At 37.9% G+C, this 22,519-nt stretch overlaps 2 protein-coding genes and 2 long non-coding RNA genes across 6 annotated transcripts; 2 read left to right on the forward strand and 2 right to left on the reverse strand.

Moving 5' to 3' along the window:
* Positions 1-377: 377 nt before the first annotated feature.
* Positions 378-18,486, forward strand: LOC124637305. Its single transcript, XR_006985217.1, has 3 exons — positions 378-457; positions 17,940-18,078; positions 18,395-18,486. It is a non-coding gene; the product is annotated as an uncharacterized LOC124637305 (long non-coding RNA).
* Positions 5,071-10,368, forward strand: LOC124637304. Of its 2 annotated transcripts, none has more exons than XM_047173666.1 (2): positions 5,071-5,210; positions 9,663-10,368. In XM_047173666.1, the coding sequence occupies exon 2, from the start codon at positions 9,668-9,670 to the stop codon at positions 10,250-10,252; it is 585 nt and encodes a 194-aa protein (XP_047029622.1). In that variant the 5' UTR covers positions 5,071-5,210; positions 9,663-9,667; the 3' UTR covers positions 10,253-10,368. The 2 variants fall into 2 exon arrangements, with proteins under 2 accessions (XP_047029622.1, XP_047029621.1); XM_047173665.1 differs by lacking the exon at positions 5,071-5,210 and adding an exon at positions 5,428-5,509 and having other exon boundaries at positions 9,648-10,368.
* Positions 5,612-9,696, reverse strand: LOC124637306. The gene is made up of 2 exons (XR_006985218.1): positions 9,630-9,696; positions 5,612-5,732 (listed from the first exon to the last, which is right to left on the reverse strand). It is a non-coding gene; the product is annotated as an uncharacterized LOC124637306 (long non-coding RNA).
* Positions 10,367-21,619, reverse strand: LOC124637303 (mediator of RNA polymerase II transcription subunit 1). Of its 2 annotated transcripts, none has more exons than XM_047173664.1 (13): positions 21,194-21,619; positions 19,732-19,865; positions 19,469-19,592; positions 19,194-19,310; positions 18,711-18,849; positions 18,385-18,631; positions 17,957-18,086; positions 17,451-17,573; positions 16,452-16,632; positions 14,736-14,970; positions 14,236-14,426; positions 13,622-14,024; positions 10,367-13,542 (listed from the first exon to the last, which is right to left on the reverse strand). In XM_047173664.1, exons 1-13 carry the CDS (start codon positions 21,350-21,352, stop codon positions 10,935-10,937), a joined length of 4,791 nt encoding a protein of 1,596 aa, XP_047029620.1. In that variant the 5' UTR covers positions 21,353-21,619; the 3' UTR covers positions 10,367-10,934. The 2 variants fall into 2 exon arrangements, with proteins under 2 accessions (XP_047029620.1, XP_047029619.1); XM_047173663.1 differs by having other exon boundaries at positions 19,152-19,310.
* Positions 21,620-22,519: the final 900 nt, after the last annotated feature.

Below are 22,519 nucleotides of genomic sequence, written 5' to 3' on the forward strand. Positions count from 1 at the left end.
TAGCGGAAGATGTTGTTGAAATCCCGATGGCTGAAATAAAGTTTTAGAAAGCTGAAAGGTGGATTATTGCAGGTCAAGAATAAAATATTCAGTATGCCCATAAATTGCAAAGTTAACTTAAAGTTATGCTTAACTACGATAAAACATTCTTTAACTTTATATCCAATCAGGTAAATAGAAGCATAAGCGTAATTCGCTAGTGACCTGAAAATAGCACGCCTGAAAACCTACATATACAAAAAGCCTAAGAACGAGTCACTTTATAGAAAGCTTTAGTTATATAGTTCTACTTTCAGGAGTACCTAGGTATGTAGTTAGCGACATCTTGAAATGCTGAAAGGAAACTGAAGCGTATGATATATGATGCTCATACGTAGGTACAGTACATATACACAAAACAGTCACTTTTCAGTTCGTGGTCGTGCCGTCAGATGTCGCGTTGCAGCCGCTGTGAATAGTAAATGTTATTGCTTATTATTGAAATAAATTCAAGATTGTAGTTTATTAAGGTTCGCTTTTTTAAGAAAGGAATAAAATATAATACTCATGTAATGTAGTAAAAACATACATGCATATGTAATACTTAGCAGATTATATAGAAAAACCGACTTCCCAAAACACTAAAAAGCAAAAAAAAAACTATTTTTAGGTGCATCGGCCTAGAAGTCGGTGTCTAATGGATGTTACTAAGTTAATTTTGCCACCGACTTCTAGGCCGATGCACCTAAAAATAGTTTTTTTTTTGCTTTTTAGTGTTTTGGGAAGTCGGTTTAATTTTTTTGTAAAAAAGTTTTTTATTTAAAGCTTTTCAGTGATACGAATAGTTGTCACTATCCATACAAGTGAGAAGTTCTCATCAATACAAAGAATATAAGTCCAAATACGAGGTATTTTACATATTCAGTTGTCGAGTTCCCTCGACTTACTTTCTCTGGTCTCCATCATCAGGTCAGCTCCAAACCTTCACTGTTGCAAAGGTCTTGTCAATACAAATAATTTAAGCCCAAACACGAGGTAGTTTACATATTCAGTTGTCGAGTTCCCTCGACCCTCTCTGGTTTCCATCATTAGATCAGCTCCAAATCTTCACAGTTGAATAGTGCTTTTAGGCGTACACCTGAGTGTCAAGTTTTTACCCTATGTATGCCTACAACTTTCGAAGGTTGCCCTCGATTTCTCAGGGTTTCCATCATCAGATCCTGACCTGATGACTATGGGACCAACTGGCAGCTATTCCGAGTCGAACAAAGAAAGAATCACGTAAATCGGTCTATAAACCTCGGAGTAATCGATGTACATACATAGAAAAAAAAAAAAAAAAAAAACATACCGGCCGAATTGATAACCTCCTCCTTTTTGGGAAGTCGGTTAAAAATGCGTAGAGCCTCGTGCGGAACCCTGTGGAAGACTTTTTGAAAAGTACCTTTTGAATATATTTTTCAAACGAATATTTTTGGTTATTTTTTATTTTTAATGAATGAAATAAATAGTTTTTGGCATATTTCCATTAAAGTATCTACAATTGTAGGTAAATGATGATATTATGAATATAAACCGTAATAAGGCTTAATTAAGTTTTGTGGGTCAGCTAAATTAACTTTGAATTCAGTGCTTTTAAAGCTACTGGGTGTAATTGATATCAACAGTGCCTAGTTCTGGAAACAAGAGCGTTGCGGAAATAAGTTCAATGATATTTTTTGCCTCGACATAACAAGGAAATGTTTGTTTTTAGTATTCAACAAACGGGTAATCTTAACTATGTAGTAGCCACCTAGATATTTCATTTCCGCATAAACATCAAACCTTCGACTATTAGCGGTAGGTATGCCTACCTACTGGTGTGTAGAAGTTAAAGATAGATATAGATGTAGATAATACCTATATACCTTCATATACGTATTAACAACATGAGTCAAAGTTCTCAGTCAGTCGCTTTACTACCTAAAGACACTTTTTGTGATTGTTGCCTAAATATATGTACTTAGTAAGGTACTTTCCAAATAATTAAGAAAATCTGCTCTGTTTTATTCTGACACGAAGCTTGAATAATTAGCAATCAAGTAGAAATTTAAATGATAAGGTATTTTTTATCGAAAGATTAACCCTATTACCAGATTTTTGGACAATTTTTTCTCGGAGGTATTACATCTTTTAATTTTTATGAGAAATTAATTGATGCATCGCCCACAAAGGTGGTCAGAAACCGGCCATAATCCCATCCAAGATCTTCATCGAATGATACGCCGCGTGACTAGAGCAGACTGCAAGAGCACGTGTTTAGACTTCAATTCAATCTTGCATCTCCGAGTGGTAAGATACTGGGACGGTCACGTGGCAATTTATGTAAATACATACATAATATTATGATGTATAGAGACGGTATGAACTTGGTAAAAATATCAAAAAATACTTATATCTGTCTTTGATAGTTTGGAAGACATAACAATTATTAGATAACAAGAAAAAAATAACTGTACCTACTCCCGTATAAGTGTACAGTCGTGGTGGCCTAGTGGGTAAAGGACCAACCTCTCAAGTATGAGGGCGCGGGTTCGATCCCAGGTCAGGCAAGTACCAATGCAACTTTTCTAAGTTTGTATGTACTTTCTAAGTATATCTTAGACACCACTGACTGTGTTTCGGATGGCACGTTAAACTGTAGGTCCCGGCTGTCATTGAACATCCTTGGCAGTCGTTACGGGTAGTCAGAAGCCAGTAAGTCTGACACCAGTCTAACCAAGGGGTATCGGGTTGCCCGGGTAACTGGGTTGAGGAGGTCAGATAGGCAGTCGCTTCTTGTAAAGCACTGGTACTCAGCTGAATCCGGTTAGACTGGAAGCCGACCCCAACATGATTGGGAAAAAGGCTCGGAGGATGATGACTCCCGTATAAGTGTAGTTCCCTATGTAAGTCCCTTATATCAGTCTTACGTATTTTCTTATATTCTGTCTTACATGTACCTTTATCCACTGCCCCCTTATGCATCTGAAATCAATAGCTAATTTTGTGTATATGTTCAGTTTCAGATGTACCGAATCTTACAAAAAGCTCCTCAGTGCCTACGTCAATAATTGAATTGTAGTAGATTTTTCCTTGTCGTAAATATGTAGAACGATAAACTTGTTGTTATTGATTCAATCATGAGCCAAAAGCAATGATGAAATTTTACAAGACTTACAGGTCTATATCACGTCCCAAGTTACATATTCCTAAGGACTTAAGGACTATACGACTAGACTATATATTCTGAATATAACTTAACCAAAGCTTATTTAGATTTTCCTGTTGTTTTCCTGAATAAAAATAATTTAATTAATACCTTATACTGACAGTATATTTAAATACTGACGCAATATTTTCAAAGGAACTTACGTACTGCGCATAAAAGGAATTACAATTTTAATTATGACAAATTGCAAAGTGTTGTGTAAACCGTTTTAGGAAGGGATTATGTTAAAATTTCAAGAAACCCATATTTGTATAGGTTCAGAAGTTGATCGCATTTTATGGCTGTTTACACAGAGACATATTGACCTCATGACTCAGCCACCTTGACAATGACTGATATGTAAACCATCGCGTTCACATTCATAGTGCGTATAATTTTATAATAATTTATATCGATCACATTGTTATACTTAGAACGATTGTCGGACCTGTGCCTAGATAACTTCTTCCTGCGCATCGTAGATCTTAGTACTAAAGGCTACTTGTGCTCGTAGGCCCCTACTACGGCATTCGTAGCGTAACAGACTGATGTCTGTCATACATACCTAGATAATTATACATAATTATGATTGTTGTGCAAGATTTAATTTATTCAAGTACCTCTACCTCTACCTAGGTACCTAACTCAGCTGTTATATATTCTTGGAGATTTTATCCGGATGCTAACTCAGCAGATCACAGGTTAAAGCCAGTTGATAGATTTAGAACCTAATGCCGAGGTAAATAATCGTTGTGAAGCCGTAGTTATAAGAAACCATACATTGTATGTTTTACACGTGTGTTTACCTAAGCTATCCCACTTAGCTACGCATTAAAACATGTTTATGTCAATTTTATTGATTTGTTTTTCGTAAACCAGTAGGCATTCCTGATATGTATGACGCTACAGTTCATTAATTACCTAATCGAAATTTAAATATTGTGACTGGAATAACAACATTTTATTATTGTCAAATTACTGAAAGTGTTTCAATTACCAAACTGTAATCGATATTGTGATTCGAAACTGTGTCACATTATTGTTATGGATGTTTATTTATGAGTCAGGTTTCTCAATTTGTATGAACTCAATTCATTGAAAGTGACTTGTAAAAATAAATACAATATTACGTCAAGTGGGGGAAACTAGTTGAGCAGAGGTTTGTCCGTTATAACAATGTAGGTCTTGAGCACCACCGGCCTATGAATGTGAGCCGGGACGTGTTAATTGGAAGCGACCGAATGACCCGTTACAATTCCTCAAATTCACTCGTATGGTAAACAAATGCACCAGATGTGTGTCATCTGCCGTTAATTAACATCCCTATAAAACGTGAACATGCTGCCGGAGTTGGATATAAAGGGATTAGCCATCGAAGCTTTAGCTACTTCCACCAGTGTTGCAAAGAACCTGTTCACAAACTATTGTCACCACGATGTTGGGTCTTATTAACTTGTTGTGTTTATCATTAGTTTTCTTTATCCTCGTGGATTCGAAAGCTCTTGAAGAATCGAAGAGCATTATTTCTATGGAAAACGACGGTGAGATGATGGAAGGAGCAGAGTCGCAGAATCCATTTTTACCGCGATTTGCGATGCGAAAGCTTAGAGAACGCAGCGAGAAAGTAAATGCACAGAGGAAGTATTATCTGGGTCGCAGAAGAAGGAGTATACCTGTGGGTGACGAGAGCGAGATGATGGAGGGAGCAGAGTCTCAGAATCCATTTTTACCGCGATTTGCGATGCGAAAGCTTAGAGAACGCAGCGAGAAAGCAAATGCACAAAGGAGGTATTATCTGGGTCGCAGAAGAAGGAGTATACCTGTGGGTGACGAGCGCGAGATGATGGAGGGAGCAGAGTCTCAGAATCCATTTTTACCGAGATTCGCGATGCGGAAGCTGAAAGAGCGTAGCGAGAAAGCTAATTCTCAAAGAAGAAATTACCAGGGTCAAAGACGATTGAATCCACCACGACGGGTTCTGTGCTCCTACAGACACTATTAAGTGAGTAGCTGTTTTACAGTAGGTATAACAAATAATTTAAAAAATGGTTTTCTCAGTACGTCATACATCTTCTACAGAGCAGGCTATAAAAACGCAATTGTAAACTGCAGAGAGCATTATTTAATTTCCTTGTTTATACATTTATTCTTGGAATTTCCTTTGTATGAGCAATTTATTTACAAATATGATTTGTGTGTGCACACCTTTCTTTGACACCAATTCTCTAAATATAAGACTACGATACTAGAAAAACATCACAGAAGCTCGTGTTTCTCGTGCTGTTAAGTAGTTTTACATTTCACTTTGTGTCCAAATAAGTATAGAGATATTCAACCTCTTTAACTCAAAGACAAATTATAAAAAGAGGATAGATGACAGTTGTCAAGAGAAAAGGTTTTTTGTTCAAATTATTGATTTTTTATTTTCCATGTTTTTAATATAACTTTTATGTTTTAAATTTCTATTGCAATGTAAATACAAGTTAAAAAAGGCGAAGGAGTTTTCTTTACAATCTTGAAGAACCTAGAGACTAAAATTTTCCATGGTCCTTCGAAGAGCCGAATCAATGCGTTAGTACTGAGCGCATGTGGTTCAGGAATCGGCGATGAGAGAGATAAGACGATGGTGAAACGCCGCTAGAATTCTACAATGAAATACTTCAGTGCACCAGGTAGTACAAGAGCTGGGTGCTCGATGACTTCGATGTAAGAATTGGACTTCAAGCTGTGAGTAAAAACTTGATAAAAATATCTCAACTGTGCAGTTGGAGCAAGATTGGAACTCTGTTTTGTTTGGTGTTTGATCGTATTTAATGAACTCGCGGACTCGAAGTGAAAGTGCAATACATTTAAACTTTTCATAATTTTAAGTAGTTGGTAAGATTTGAATTTGTTGCACATTTATGATGACTCATAGGTTTTTTTTGAAGGTGTGCAAATAACTAACTAGTATTGTTCAGTTTTTGTTGTTGATTTGTTACATTATTTCATATACTCATTCGGTTATAGTCATGGATACGTTATTTAATATACAAATTGATAATAAAAGAAATATAGAAAAAAGTAGGATCAATTACAAAAAATCTCCTAAAGAGCGCATCACACCGTCATATTTAGAAACTAGATTGGAGACACTAGAACAACAGTTGGCAGTATTTATCGAAACGCATCGAGAGATTGTTGAAAAAACCGACAGGAAGCATAATTATTTTACAAGTGAAGCTTATGAATTAACCGAAGAAATTTACATTAATTATAAATCTGAATTAAAGGAAGCTCTTAGACAATTTTCATCACCAAAGGTTATACAGGATAAACAGTCAACAACGGGAAAATGTACCACTGTAAAATTACCCAAAATTGTGATCCCAATATTTTCAGGCAAATACACCGAGTGGATTACCTTCCGCGATCTGTTTCTTTCCCTTATACATAACAACGACAGTATTGATGATGTGCAAAAGTGCAAATGTGCTAGCTGGTGAACCAGAACAGTTGTTAAGGCATACACCAATCACTGCGGCCAATTATCAAGAATGCTGGCAGACCTTAACTAAACGTTATGACAACAGGCGTTACTTGTCTAATTGTATTCTAAAACGGTTAATGAATCAACCTGTTGCAAAGGAATCATCATCCTCGGTGAAGGAGCTGTTAGATACAACTGTGGATTGCTTACATAGCTTGAGCAATCTCGGAATTGATACAAAGTCGTGGGACGTTATAATTATTTACATTATTAGTGACAAGTTAGATTCTGAATCGCGCAAGCTATGGGAAGCAGAGATAAGCTCTGTAGAACATTTGCCAACCTTGGATAAATTTAAGTCGTTTTTAGAATCTAGATTTCGCTCGTTGGAATATTTAGATACTGCCAAGTCTACACAAAAATCCGCAGCTGTTAAGTCAAAGAACCTTCACGCAATAAGTTCAGATAGCGATAATACTGTAACATGTCCATTCTGTTCACAAGATCATAGTTTGAGTCATTGTAAACAGTTTTGTAAAGAAAATTACAAAACCCGAAGTGAGTTCGTCCGAACACATCGATTATGTTATAATTGTTTAAGTTCCAACCATTCGATCAAGTTTTGTCGAGTTAAAACTACTTGCCAGCTTTGTCAACGTAAGCACCACTCATTGTTACACCCCAAGGTTTCTTCAAGATCCACGTCGCCTACCACAAGTGGCCTGTCCGGAGAAGCGGCAGCTGTCAAATCAGCAGCGTCTGCGTTGCTCACCGCCTCCAGTATGGCCCAAGAATCAGATTTACCAACACAATCAACACACTTCTCGAGAAGAGTAGTGCCTAACTGAGTTCTGTTACCAACCGCTTTGGTCGAAGCACAGACTGAGAGCGGTCATAAGCAAATGCTGAGAGCATTGCTAGATCAAGGATCTCAAACATCCTTCATAACAGAATCGGCAGTTAGATTGCTGGGACTGAAGAAGATACCAACCAGGAGCGTCATTTCTGGTATAGGAGGTGACGAGAGCGCATTTGCCTCAAAGTTCATAGTTTTTGTAACTATTAAATCACGTCACGATCCTACAGTTAGCATTCAAGTCCAAGCATATGTAATGAGAACCATTACAACATTGATTCCATCTACAAAGATTTTAATACAAACTTGGCCTCAACTGAGAGATTTGGTTCTGGCGGATCCAGAATACCACACTCCAAGTAAAATTGACATTTTATTTGGAGCCGAGGTTTATGGCCAAGTCATTAAGGAGGGTTTAGTTAAATGCGGTTCAGGGCCTATAATAGCGCAAAACACATCCCTGGGCTGGATTTTATCTGGACAACCTCATGCTGATCGCAATGTCGATGCAGCACAACCTCACAACACATTAGTTAGTATGTGTTCACAGTCGAGTGATATCATTTATTCAAGAAGGTTAGGGAGACAATTGACTTCACTAAACTGAAATCAGTTTCAACTGGTTTAGAGTATAAACCAGCGCCAAAATCTGTTAAAGCACATCTAACAACCAATGAAGATAATCCGTTTTGGATAAAGTATTTGTCACTTCAAAGGTTGATTAGAGTTGTAGCATACTGTAGACGTTTTTTGAGGCAGAAAGAGCATAGGGAAGCATCCTTGACCGGCGAAGAATTGTTGGACGCTTTGGAAATCTGTATCAGAAAATGTCAAGCTCAAGAGTTCAAGGAAGATATAAATAGCATCAAGAAATTAGGAGTTGTCAGCAAGAAAAGTAAACTTAGACCTTTATGTCCCTGGATAGATAATAAGGGAATATTAAGAGTAGGTGGTAGGATACAGAAGTCTAAAATGACTGAGAGTATGATACATCCCATCATAATTCCACCTAAAAATCATTTTTGCACGCTACTAGTACAAGAAGCACACCAGAATACTCTACACGGACGTCCAACATTGATTTTAAATTATTTATGTTCCAAATATTGGGTCATATTTGCGAAGAATATGGTTAAGGCCTGTGTGCGCAAATGTGTAACATGTGCTCGACACTTAGCCACAATAAAAAACCAATTAATGGGACAGTTACCAACCTGTAGAGTAACACCAGCTCGACCATTTTTGCATGTTGGAGTCGACTTTGCCGGTCCCATCAATCTTAGAGTATCGAAAGGTCGTGGCAATAAATCTTACAAAGGCTACATCTGTCTTTTTGACCACGAAGGCAGTACACATAGAAGCTATCAGTGATATCACCGCTCAATGATTTATAGCCGGTTTTAAGAGATTTGTTGCCAGGAGAGGACACTGCAGCGACATTTAGAGCGACAATGGAAAAAGTTTCGTTGGTGCTTCCAAAGAACTACAATCATTGGTTGCTGCTGAAAGGTCAGCAGTTGCTAATGAAATTCGAAGTTGGTTGAGTACTAAAAGCGTTAAGTGGCAGTCTATTCCTCCTCATGCCCCAAGTTTTGGCGGGCTTTGGGAGTCAGCAAGGATAATTTACTTCCGAAAGGTCATAGAGAAACATCCGAGTTCAGACGGACTCACTAGGGTTGTGACCCTTAAATGCAACGGGTGTAGAATTAAGAGACCAACAAATAAGTTATGTGTTTTGCCTATTGATTAGGTACTAGTTTTGTTTTGAATATGTTTGTTCTTAGTTTTATTGTATGCTCTTTATTTGTCCAATTACCTCATGGTGGGCGGCTCTTGATGGTTAAGGACAATTCAGGCGAATATGTCCTTGGTGGGCGGTATGTCCAAATAAGTATAGAGATATTCAACCTCTTTAACTCAAAGACAAATTATAAAAAGAGGATAGATGACAGTTGTCAAGAGAAAAGGTTTTTTGTTCAAATTATTGATTTTTTATTTTCCATGTTTTTAATATAACTTTTATGTTTTAAATTTCTATTGCAATGTAAATACAAGTTAAAAAAGGCGAAGGAGTTTTCTTTACAATCTTGAAGAACCTAGAGACTACAATTTTCCACTTTGTCTTTCAGAAACAATGAAGTCGTATATTTTATTCCTATTACTGGGAGTTGTGAGTGTACTTGGAAACCCGATTGATAAACAAAAAAACTTATGCAATGAGAAACTACTATCAACCGAAACAAACGAGCCAATAACAGAAGTGAATTTAGAAGATGAGATTCTCACCGCGTACGACAATTATCCGCAACCAAACAAAGTAGAACTTAAAGAAGATTTACCCAAACCTGATTCAAGCGGAGACGGAGAAGGTGTTAAATTCGGCGGAGGCGAAGTCGATATAGTGATTGAGGAAACTGTGGCTCCATTAAAAGCAATGTCCGATGCCCAGAATGAAATTCAAATTGACGCAGACGATTATCTGCCTACGGGTAATAAAGGAATTGATCAAATTGTTGCCGATAGAATAAAAGACGAAATTATGCAAACTGCTGCAGGATTTGCTCCAATTCCTTTTTTTAGAAAGAAAAACAAGCGACCGTCAACACGGTTTCCCAGTCGACGACATTCTCAAAGGTATCCGTACGCGATATACAGAAGTTATCCCTTCTATTACCCCTACTACAGGGTTTATCGTCCTAGCTCTCTAAGGTATTATTAGTGCTCCCCTAAAATGAACGCTATTTAATCTATTTATTGTAATTTAATTTTTATAATGTAAATTATTGTTTTATATTGTAATTCGAATGGTGTGAATAGTAAACATACACGTGAATAGTGGTTGATTTTCATTATATTTATTTCTACAAAATCTATAAGCACAATTGCCTTACCAACAAAATCATTTCAATATCATCATTATATTAATTTACCTCTATCTATTTACATACATTGATTGTTAATTGTTGCATCCAATTACTGCATCATCTAAATTAGGAAAAACATTGTACACTAAATTGTATTATACTCATGGCAGTTGCGTAGTGGTTCCTTCGTTTACAAACAATACAGGAAATTATAATCGTCTTTTACATTACACTTGTAAAGTATGACACAAATATGATATTCGATTACTAAAAATATACTTGGATCACATAATATTTCCTTATACATTAAAAATATCTGAGGTCATTAAAAATAAGAATCAGTAACTAGTATACAAGTAGAGAGAAAGTTACGAATAATTTACTTTATAAATAAATATTGATTGATTGATGAAATTATACAGGGAATCGTAAATGATTTGTATATCAAACAATAAAATATGAAAAGAGTCCATGATTTGGTTCGCACGTGGCTACACGTGGTCTCACCCCTGGCAAGGGCGGAGAGTACACTGGCACTCATTTGCCCGGGCCCACGAGCGCCTCGTCCATGAGCTCGTCGTCAGTGATGCAGGGCGAGTTCGAGTGCGGGGAGGGCGCCACGAGCGGCGAGGGCGCGGGGCTCTTGGCCAGCTGCAGCGCCAGCGCCGGCGAGGACGGGTACACCGGCCGCACGGCCACCATGCCCGACACCTTGCTGCCCGAAGACGAAGAGAAGTCCAGTAACATTTCCGCGGCTTCCTGCGGCGTCGTAGCTCCGCTGCGAGCGACCGCACCGCTCGCTGGAGGCTTCATACATGAATCGGCGCCTTTTCTGTCCTCCGAACTACCCTTTGGAGCAGCAAACCCCTTTGCCATTTCGGTTTTAAAATCCAGAGGGAGTATAGGAAACGATGCCGAAAACCCATCTTTTGAATCGTCTTTAGCTCTGACTGGGCTTTCTCCCTTCGATATACTGTCGGCCATGGCTTTAGAAAATTCTAGGGGCCTCTCGGACTGATCATTTTTACCAGGCGGTATTGTCTTAGGACTCATGCTGCCCATGTTGAGTAGTGGTTTTGGAACGTTCAAAGGATAGGCAGACTTCTGAAGGGAATCAGCTGTTCTGGCACCTGCGTTATCGAAGTGTGGAAACTGATATTTGCTTTGTTCAAGTGTACGAGCAAAATCGTTGACTAAGGACCGTTGATCGTATTGGGCCGCAGGACTGTTCTTATCTGGTGTGTTTTGGTTTTTCAATTTCGGTATTTGAAACTTACTGGTATCAAGTGGTTTGATTAAACCTTCTACAAGAAAATTTGCTTCTTTGGAACTTTTGAACCTTTCTCCATCTATTTCGTCTCTAGAGCCACTGGGGCTAGAATGGCGTTCAGATTTCGATGAAAAAATTGATTTCTCTGAATTAGTCATAAGTTTAGTTCTGGCCTTTTCTCGTTCCCTGTCTCTTATTATTTTGGCGAGGTCCGTGCTGCTGCTTTTGGGGGAACCAGAACTAGATTTAGAACCAGACTTTGATAAGTTTATACCTGCACTATTTGTGCTCGATGATTTGGAATAAGGCACTTTGGGCATACTTGAGTTACCAGAGCCGGAGGAATCTGAAGGACTCATATTAGCTTTTGGCGGAGTTGAGCCTGAAGTGACGCTACCAGATTTAGAAGATTGCATGGCTTGAGTTTTTTTAGAAGCGGGTCCACTTATGACTCCCGGCTTTAAACCTGTATGAGTTTTGGGAGAACCTTGACTTGGTGGAGTGAGCTGTGGTGATGATTGTTTAGAACTAGAACTACTGTAATTCAATTTGGAACTACTGCTGGAAGAATCTTTTGTTCTCGTTTTATTAATCGTTATCTTCATACCGTCGGAGCTCGGCTTCACCATGTACTCTTGATTTTTGCTATCGCTAAGCTTGCCACTACTGCCAGCCGTACTTGCTTTTGGATCTGAAAACTTGGTACTACTGGAAGAGCTACTAGATTTTGCACTAATTTCAGAATCAGTACCGCAGTGCTGGGCAGACTTGAGCTTATCTATCACAGCGCTGAGAGAACCTTTCCTATTGCGAGCCTGACTCGGAGCGTTTGATTTGTTTACTTCAATATTTGGTGGGGATATCAAAGGTTCCGTGACAGGACTATCACAAGACACTGGGGTGATTTCTAACTGTTTCAATTTTATGGGGTTTTTTAATTTAGGACTACTCCTATCAGAACTAGAAAAAGATAAACTGGAATGTTTCTTTTCTTTATCCCTCGAAGTCATCGAGCTAGAGCCATAACTGTCTTTGGATATCTTTTTTGTAAGGTCATACCCCGTGGTCCCAGATTTACCCGATGGTGACCCGCTGGTTGCTGATTTTAGAGCCGACATGCTTGGTTTTCCCGACCCCGAAGAACTATGCTTAGGGGACGAGATGCTGTGGTTTTTTGGACTCGAGTATCCGGACAAATGTTTAGGGCTATTTTGTACTGGGGAATGTCTAGGACTGCTGTGGTGACTAGACGTTCCCGAAGGCTTTCCCATCCCTTTGACAGTGCTGGGGCTCGGCGACTTCGTTATCGAAACGGACCTGCCGTGTGTTGGGCTTGGACTAAATTTTCGAATAAGAGAGTTTGGGGAAGTAGCACGTAAAGGGGAACCATCTGTAGGCTTGATGCTGACGGAGACGGGTTTGGTGAGCGGATCTTGTTTAGGAGGCACTTTCTCTGGCGGGCCCATGGAGTCGTCCCTTCTGCGCTTCTTCTTCTTTTCCTTACTTCTTTCTTCCCCCGACCTGCTCGATTTCTTCTCGGATCTGATACGATCGTCAAGTGTTTTCATTTGTGATGATGTTATCGGTGTTATTGTTATGGAGCTGGGTAGAGCGGCTGGTGCTGCCGCTGTGATGGGGATTATCTCAATGCCCGGCCGCCTGTCCAGGCATAACATCGATGTTATACTGGACCCGGTACCAGCATTGGGTGTGTTCGATGTGCTACCTATAGGAGTTATGCTTACCGAAGACGGCATATAAGACTTCCCTTCGGTTAAGTCCAAGAGAAGGGAAGACGCGCTCCTACTTGGGCGTAATTCTGAGTCTTTACTTTTAAGTTTTTGCCTTTTGTGATCAGACTTGTGAAAAGAATTCCTGAAAATAAGAAAACCTGTGTAATATTAAATTGAAAGCAATACGAAATTGTAATAATCAAGCAGAAATGAACACGAACCGGATAATATCGTCAACATCTCCATCATTTGAGTTGTCCATATCGGAAGATGTCCTGTTGTCTTGTCCACCGAGGGCATCCGTAGCGTCCATTGCCGACAGTTCCATGTCCGAAGTGAACTCGTTCTGTGACACTGAAGACTCACGACCTTCCATATCATCATTCGTTGAGTTACTATTTATAGTGTTCTCATCTTCGTTCACATACTCATCTGAGTTGTCACTCTCGCTATCAGAGTCCATCATTTCAGTGATGCCCTGTTTGCCTTTCTTCTGACTCGAAGACCAGACATCGTCGGATTTTCTCTTTTTAGATTTCCGCTCCTCAGTTTGAGGTTTTGTATCGCTCACTGAGTCTTGGCACATTACGGACAAGTGATGTTGCTGCTCAGAGAGATATGCCCCTGTGGACAACGTATATACATATATTAATGTCTTTACGAATAGTATATTTTTTTACTTATTTATCAAATTTACGGTGCAAAATTTGTACGGGACAATGAGGTCACACGAAAGTTAAATGCATTGTATATTCTTTGTTATTATGTTTTGAGAGGGAGAAAAAAAGGGAGATATTTTTTTATAGACCATAAAGTCTTAATTCAATCCACTTACCTCCTTGATGCGGATGGTTGACACTGGAAGGGTAGAGGGCTCGCGAGTGCATAGACCCGGGTTCGTGTTTGATCTGGTCACCGCCCGGGTCGAGGCCTCCCAGGCCACAGCTAAAATTTGGCTCCAGAGCCGAGTATCCGCCATTTAACTGCTTACTAGCTGCCTCTCGTTCCCAAATCTTTATAAGAGACCTGTGGAAAATGGAATTTATTTTATCAAAAATTCAAATATTTTTTGAGAAATATAAGGAATATATTTTAGTTTTTATGTTATGTCGCAAAGCATATTTTACTGTCGCACTATTACGGGTGTTCTATTAATTGAAATAGAATCTAAATCAATCGACTTAGCTGCGACATGATGGCTGGCGGTCGATGTTACATGCTAAAATTATGTTCATTGATTTTAGATTCTATTACAATGAGAACAACGTCGATAATAATAAGCCAGCCCAAAATTGCACGGGAGCCTAAGCTGAAACAAAAAGGTAAACCTCTCACCTGAGTGTGATAGGTATTGAATGAGTTTTCTGTAAGACCCTGGTAATATATTCATTAATATGATCAGCGTTCGCGTTATGTAGCGTGTATAATGAAGCTCTGGGCGCGGCCGGGTCACTTAGTTCCAGTTCAACAGTGGCCATACTCTCGTCTCCCGGGTGTTCGAGAGAAATAGATATGTGTTGCCATGACAACGCGCTCACTTCGAACATTAGGACGCTCTCCAATTCTATGACTGAAATTAAGATTTTAATTGTGAGTTATAATAGGCTTGTGTTTAAACACCACCCAAAAAAGTACCTATTTTACTACCAAAAAAATTCTAAACGGTTACCAAAATGGATAAATGGTCACCAAATAACGTTCCCAAAAATATTATTAGGTAAAACCATTTTTTCGTATTATTGACTACTAAAAAAATATATGGACGCCTTTAAAATACACTTTAGACCAAATATTATATATTGTCACTACTTAGATGTTACCAATTATGTAATACCATGACTCCTAATTTGGTCATTTTTGTTAGACTAAAAAAAGCTAACGATCGCTAGAATATTTCCCAAATACCAATTAATATACTGGGGTTCCCAAACGTACGTCGCTTATTTATTGTTATATGAATTTGTGTGTAACTCAGTAGTAAAATGTAAGCACGAAACATGCAGCAAGCATGGCTTCTGTCACGGCTCCGGCACTGCGGGGCTCCGGCGGTCCCATGCGAGCTTATCGTCGCAGATGGTTTTCACGCTCACCACCGCAGCTTCGGCTTAGCCGGCCGGCCAGCCTCAGCCGCGGCGGCGAGCCTTAAAAACTACCTGCGCCTCAGCTCGCAGGCCGCCTCGCCCCTCTGCGCCTACGCGGATTTGAATTGCACTCTAGGGGTAGGGCAGACAAGACTACGTGGAGTCGGTTTTGCAGCGATTCGTTTTCGTCACTAACTTTGATTTTGGTAGTAATATTAATCTTTTAGTTGGATAGAATTTGGTGACCATTAATCCATTTTGGGAACCAAAAATAATATTTGTGCGAGATTTGCGATTTTTCTGATGTTATTTTATTTTTTTGGATCATAATATTATATACTTTAGTGCCCTTTTAATAAAGTCAATTTATTTTTTTTGGAGTTGTTTATTTTATTTGGTGCCTCAGCTTAGAGTCTTAAAAATATTTTTGGTGATCGCCTAAATTATACCCGTTATAATATTGCAAATAAATTTTGTTTGTGCATATTTCTTAATGGATGCTTACAAAAAGTTCTGGATCGGCGGTGGTCGGATAAGCAGTCGCTTCTTGTAAAATACTGGTACTCAGCTGCAACCAGTTACAGCTTTTGCATACTAGCGAATTTTCCGTTTGGTTTTTAACATAATTTTTGAACCGGCCAGCAGTTGTCAATTGTTTGCTGTAGCACGTACACTTAGAAAGTTTATCCGCTCAGAAAATCCACTAGTGTGAAAAGGCTATTAGACTGGAAGGTGACCACATAACATTTAGTTGGAAAAATTATGATTCATGCTATCAGTAATATACAGTGTACACGAGAGTGTAATATTTTTTTTACACTTTTACATTATTTTTTGTTGGGCTTATAGCTGAAAAACAGGGATTAAACGACATTTTTATCAGTTTAAAGTTATCAATTTTTTTTTTTGACTCCGTGTTATTAATAAAGGGGATAAAATATAACAAATACGTAGTAGGTATAATACTAACATTGCTTGGCCTGGTGTCGGACACAGCTCGCAATAAGCGCGTTGAAGAGAGCCTGTTGTCGCAAGCAGGCCAGCAGCGGCGGCACGTGCGAGGGGTGCGTGAAGGGCACGGAGCCCACCACGCAGCCCTCCAGCCCGCGCGTCTCGCACACGAAGTAGCATTGCGTTTGTTCCGGCAGGTTCTACAATATTCTTGTTGTTATACGAAGTGGAAAATGAGTTCGTGACCCACATCAAAAACGGACGTTCATGTTATTGGTGAAAATGGGTCTTAGAGTCCGTTCAGACAGACCGGCTCGGAGAGGAGAGCAAATTCTTAACACGTTGAAACTCGAGTACTTAGTATTTGTAGTAAGGTTTATTTTTGCATGTGCACTGCTTTTGTTATTAAGAATGCTCGAAGGCGCTTGGTGTGAAATAATAAGAGGAGCCGATGGGCTCCGACCGCGTACTTTTTTTCTGTTTTGCAGACGTTTGGCTCCAATTGCTTGCTCTTTCAACCGATCGGAGCCAATTCCGGTCTGTATGAAAAGAAACCGATGCTCTCCGAGCCGATCTGTTTGAACGGACCCTTAGGGTGCGTCTACACGGTGCATGTAACTGGAGCAAGTTAACTTGCGCAAGTGACCCGCGCGCACGCAGCAGTGCACGCGGGTGGGTATTTTGCTTTGGTACATGCGTGAGTGGCTAGATCCGCACGTTTTTAAATGCATGTAACCTACGCATGTTCCTCAACAAGCGCAAGCAACTTGCACTGTATAGACGCACCGTTATATAAAGTTTGACAAGGACATAGGTGATGTAAATTGAAAGAGCTGAACATTTCAAAGAATTTCTTTTCCTGCTCTTTGAAATCTTACTAGATGAAGATAACTAGTCGTTGCAAACCCATACCACGCAATATCGATATGAATCGGAGACACTTCGAACTTTTTTGTATAAAATCTACATAAAATGAAGTCAGAGTAGCTCGCATGAGCATATAGCGAGAGATACAAACCACAAACAGTCCCTTGCTGAGATTCAACTCGATAACTTTTCCTGGCGTGAGCTTGTTGTAAGCGTGTTGGGCAACTAAACCCAACATCGGTTTAGCATTTGCCCAGTCACCTGCCACCTCCACCTGAAATATTACATCCAAATATATTTGAAAGATATTGAGGTAAGACTAGTGGGTAAAACATATTTTTTTAAAGAAGAAAATACGTAGAGTATACATTTTCTTTTTTTATATTATCTTCTGTATTTTGTATAATTTTGGCACATTCTAACCATTTAGCCACATTCTAACTAACAACTCATCAAGCGCCGTAATTAAAATAGTAATTATACATATATGTTAATTATATAATTGATTATAGATTTTTTTTTGAAAATAAAGCTAAAATTACTGTATGCAATGTATTTTCTATAGAATGGATTTTTTCGAAAATAAAGCTAAAATTTCAGTCTCTTATCTATTTCTAAAATTAATATTATATTTTTAAAGGTTTTAACCACACTGACCTCGGTAGTGGCATGTATAAGTTTGGCGAGTCCCGCGCACAACGGCGTGGGCTGTGACAGCTTGAGCGTAAAGCAAGCGGGGAGCATCGCACTATTCTGCGGCACCAGTTGAGCGTATACAGGTCCGTTGCTAGGAAAACAGAAAATAAGATATTGTTAGACCTTTAACACACCTAGATGCTATAAGAATCGTCAGTGGCGTCAGTTTTCCGACATAAAAGCTACTGTACTATGTATTTTGAAGCCATTTACGCCAACTTTCGCCAAATTAGATTCATGAGATCGATATACCTACAGTAATTTACATCTTGCCAAGTTATGTGACAAATGATGTGTTGGTACCCATAATTCGTTTAGGTACTATAACTAACAACATTAAATTAGATAAGTTTAAGGTAATGAGTGTGATAACAAAAAATATTAATTACCCTTTTCCAGGACGCTGTCCGCCCGATATAATAGGCGACAACTGCAGCTTATTTGGCGTCGAACCTTCTAGAAGGACGGTCGCCGAATGTCCAATAGGCGTGTGAGAAGGAGCGACCAGTGACGCAAGACCACTCGTAGCGGCCGGCTTGCCCACTGTCAGGAGTTCAGCTGTCAGTGGATTTAGGCCTTTATCTTTGTCTAAAAGTTCGTATGGTGACACGAAGTAAGTTAGACGCATTGCGTGACCTGCAACAATTGAATTGATGATACAATGACTGCAGCATATTCATTGTATCTTTAACTTTTTTATGTGCCACTGACATACCTCCTCTTCGCTTTTGTAGGAACCCTATGGGACTTTTATGAACCTGTGCCCAAGGATCCTTGATAAAACTCTGGAGTTGTCTCATTGTACATAAATCTTCTTCTAAGCTCTGTAAAGCACTGAATGCTTTACATTTGACCTGTAAACGCATATAAAATAATTATAAGAATTTGTTTGAGAATGATATTATAGAAAATGTACTTTCAAGTGTTAGTAGTGTGGCTTAAATCTAGGTTAAATAATAAAAGTCAAAAGCACAGACCACAGGATATTTCGAATCAGCACTGCCCAGGCGGTGTTGACATTGCACAGAGTCTCTGTTCATAGAATTTTGAGTCATACAATATGACAGGGCCCAGGCATATAGATGCACAGAGGCTCTGCATAGTTAAATAATGATTAACGAGTCGACACTGCCCTGGCAGTGCTCACTCTACACACCCTGCGGACTTCCCCCGTAACAGGTATTGAGGCGTAAGTTACTTTTTTTTCAGCGCTTAGTTGATAAACCGCAGTTAAGCCTTCCAGTTGAGCTGTGAAATCAGCAAAATCCCCGCGAGATATACAGGAAACCAGCTCTTCACAGCTTTGTTGTTCGATCTGTTAAACAGATAACATGATTATCATAACATTTGATTGTAAAAGATACCATAAATAAAAATAATTAACAAAATCAATAAATAAGTAAATAGGTATATAAAATTAGATGATAGTATCCCCCAAAAGATGTATAAGCACCTGGCCATTGCCAAACTTACTTTTCCTTCATGATGAATTTTAACATCTTTTACTGACCCTGATGATTCAACTAATATTTCCAAATAAAACATATCTGATGATATGAATAGATTCACTCCTGATGTTCCAACTACGAATTTGAGTCTGTAACATTTAAACAGGATATTAAAATTTACTTTGCACCTAAAATAAATCAATTAAAAAATAGTGGTTTTTCTGTATTTCATTGATGAATAATTCTAAGTTACATTTACAATGAGGAAAAAAATCAAGTAATACAAACCCCAGTTGCCTAGATAAGCACTCGAGACGCTCAATGAGACTCTGCAAGGAGCTAACTTTAATACAATGCTGCAAACTGTCAAGGCACTTCTTCAGTATCATTCGATCTGCACTATCTATACCCCATCTTTTGTCCTGAAAACATACAATTAATTATTTTCAAATGCTATCAAGAAGAATTTGGTTTGAAAAGTAAACATATTTTAAATTGGAAGAGCTTTTGTTAGAAATAAGCAGCACCTTTGAACTATTTGTGTTTTTACATCTTCTCTCATGTGCTTGCTGGGTACATAAATGGTTAAATAAATAAGGAAATAGTTTGTAGTCATGAGTAAAAATAAATGTATATGACAATGAATATGCCTTATTAATGTATATGCCTTATTTCAGGCAAGATCTGTTTAAATCGGTAAAGGGTTAATTAAAAAGATTTATTTTTATAAATATATGACATGATTAGTGATAAATATATGACATCATTAAATGAGAATGGGGTATTGTTATGAATAACTATAATGCACTTCATAAACATAAAGATCATGATTTTTATTGATTTTTATTTAAATATGTTATTCAAGGAGGTTAGAGCTGGATTGTCATCATCACTTTGTGTATAGATATAGCAGTATAACATGTTAATTTTTATCAAAAATTTAGAAAGATATGAAATTACAACAAACACTGGTTGGAAGGATGGTGAAACCTCATACAGTTATTTAGCACAACTGTAAGAAATGAGTTGTGTGCTCCATGTGACTTTAAATAAAATGTGCTCAGGTGTACAAATTACTAACTGTTTTGCTATTTAAATTGATTGTTACTGTTACTGCTGCAGCCTTTTTATCGTCCCACTGCTGGGCACAGGCCTCCCCTAACACGGAGAAGGATTGAGAATTAATCACCACGCTTGCTCAATGCAGATTGGTGATTTCAGAGTTTATAGTCCAGGTTTCGTCAAGATGTTTACCTTCACCTTTTTATCAGCCATTGGTGTCCAAGATGTACTTAGATTAAATTTATTAGCTACATTAAAATACTGTTTTAATGGTAATACACATTACAAGAGCTCTTGAAAGATGGGCAGAGGATATATAGGAATTGTTTACATTACATAATTCCATCTAATTCAGTCATCAATTGTACAAATTATATTATTAGCAGTCTTTTTATAGTGAAAAGCTTAGTAATATAAAATTTATGATTAAGAATAGATAACCAGATTTTATGATACCTGGTATGTGGTAAAGTATAGGTTATAGTCATAAAATAAACTATTTGACCAGTTAAGACGGATTTTAGTGCTTAGAAGAGTAGGGAATATTGGTAAAATTTTTGTTAATGACTTCTCTACAGATTTATAATATGAATAGATTTGAAAATTCTATAGTTTTTGGTGATTGTCATGTTATGTAGGTTAGTTATAACGTAGTGAGGATTTCAAATAAAATATTAGTGAAACATACCAGTAAAGCCATTCGGACCCCTTTGGAAGTCTCTGTTAAGTTTTTGAACTGTGATGTTTTGGATCTAAGTTTTTCCATAAGAATCTCTTTCTGGAGTTCTTTAGATTTATCTATTAGTCCATTAGCGGAAGCCATGACTACTGCGTTACTGTCCGTCATTTTCGAAAATTTAATTGCACCACTTACAACAACATACACAAATTAATGATAACACAAGAGCAATCACACTCAGAACATCTGATAGACGACACCACTATTTTTTTCTCTTGTTTTGTAAATATTTATATAATTGTTTCTCGAGATTAATTGAGCAATTACGCTTCTTAATATACAAAAATATTGACCAGCCACTTTATTTTATTACGTTAAAAATAATTTTCTCGTTCCCAGAACAAACTGTCATCTTCACGCGATGCCATTTGCTATAATACTACCAATTGTAAACTAAAAAATATTAACAAGTTGGCATAAGTCTTTTCTCCAAGTGGCGCTAGTGTAATATGACTTTATGAGAGTTAAAAAGAGAGGTCCGATTGTTTGGTTCAGATGATAAAGGCTGACTCTAATCGGACGGGTAGCACTTAAATGCCAATGCCAAAATGCCAATTACTATGGGTGCGTTCAGAAAAAAAGTTGTGTTTCCTTAAAATAAAAGCAATATTCTCTGGTTGATACAATAATAAAATATAGTCTCACTATATTCGACTTAATTTAGTCATGCAAATATTTTAAGTTCTTATAATGTAATAGCTTATAGGTAACTGGTAATTCAACGCAAAAAATCATGCAGCCTAGCGTCGTGGTTGTGTGCGTGCCTATCATACTTCACGTATAGTCATACAAACCATTTTGATCCTTTCGAGTGAAATTGGTACAACAAGAAATATTAAGAAAAAATAAATAGCGAGAAAATTGTGTAAATCTATGGATGACTAAAATATGATAGCATGAATATAAGTTGTTAATACTTACACTCTTTTGTAAAAAAAGTCGGGCACCTATGAGAATTTTGGTTTTGAGGACTTTGTGTATATTACATTAAATTTTCATAAAAGAGTTACCGACTTACCGATACAGCCTATTAATATATAATATAATTAATATTAATATAATATCTCTCAACTTTCACATTTATAAATGTGAAATTGTTATTCTTTCACGCCAAAACAGCTGGATCGATTTGGTTGAAATTTGATATGTGATTTGATTTGAAATTTGATATGGTGATACTCGGGATTAACACATAGGCTACTTTTTAACCGACTTCCCAAAAAGGAGGAGGTTCTCAATTCGGCCGGTATGTTTTTTTTTTTTTCTATGTATGTA

Source organism: Helicoverpa zea, chromosome 16 (genome assembly GCF_022581195.2).
Source record: "Helicoverpa zea isolate HzStark_Cry1AcR chromosome 16, ilHelZeax1.1, whole genome shotgun sequence".
NCBI lineage: Eukaryota > Metazoa > Arthropoda > Insecta > Lepidoptera > Noctuidae > Helicoverpa > Helicoverpa zea.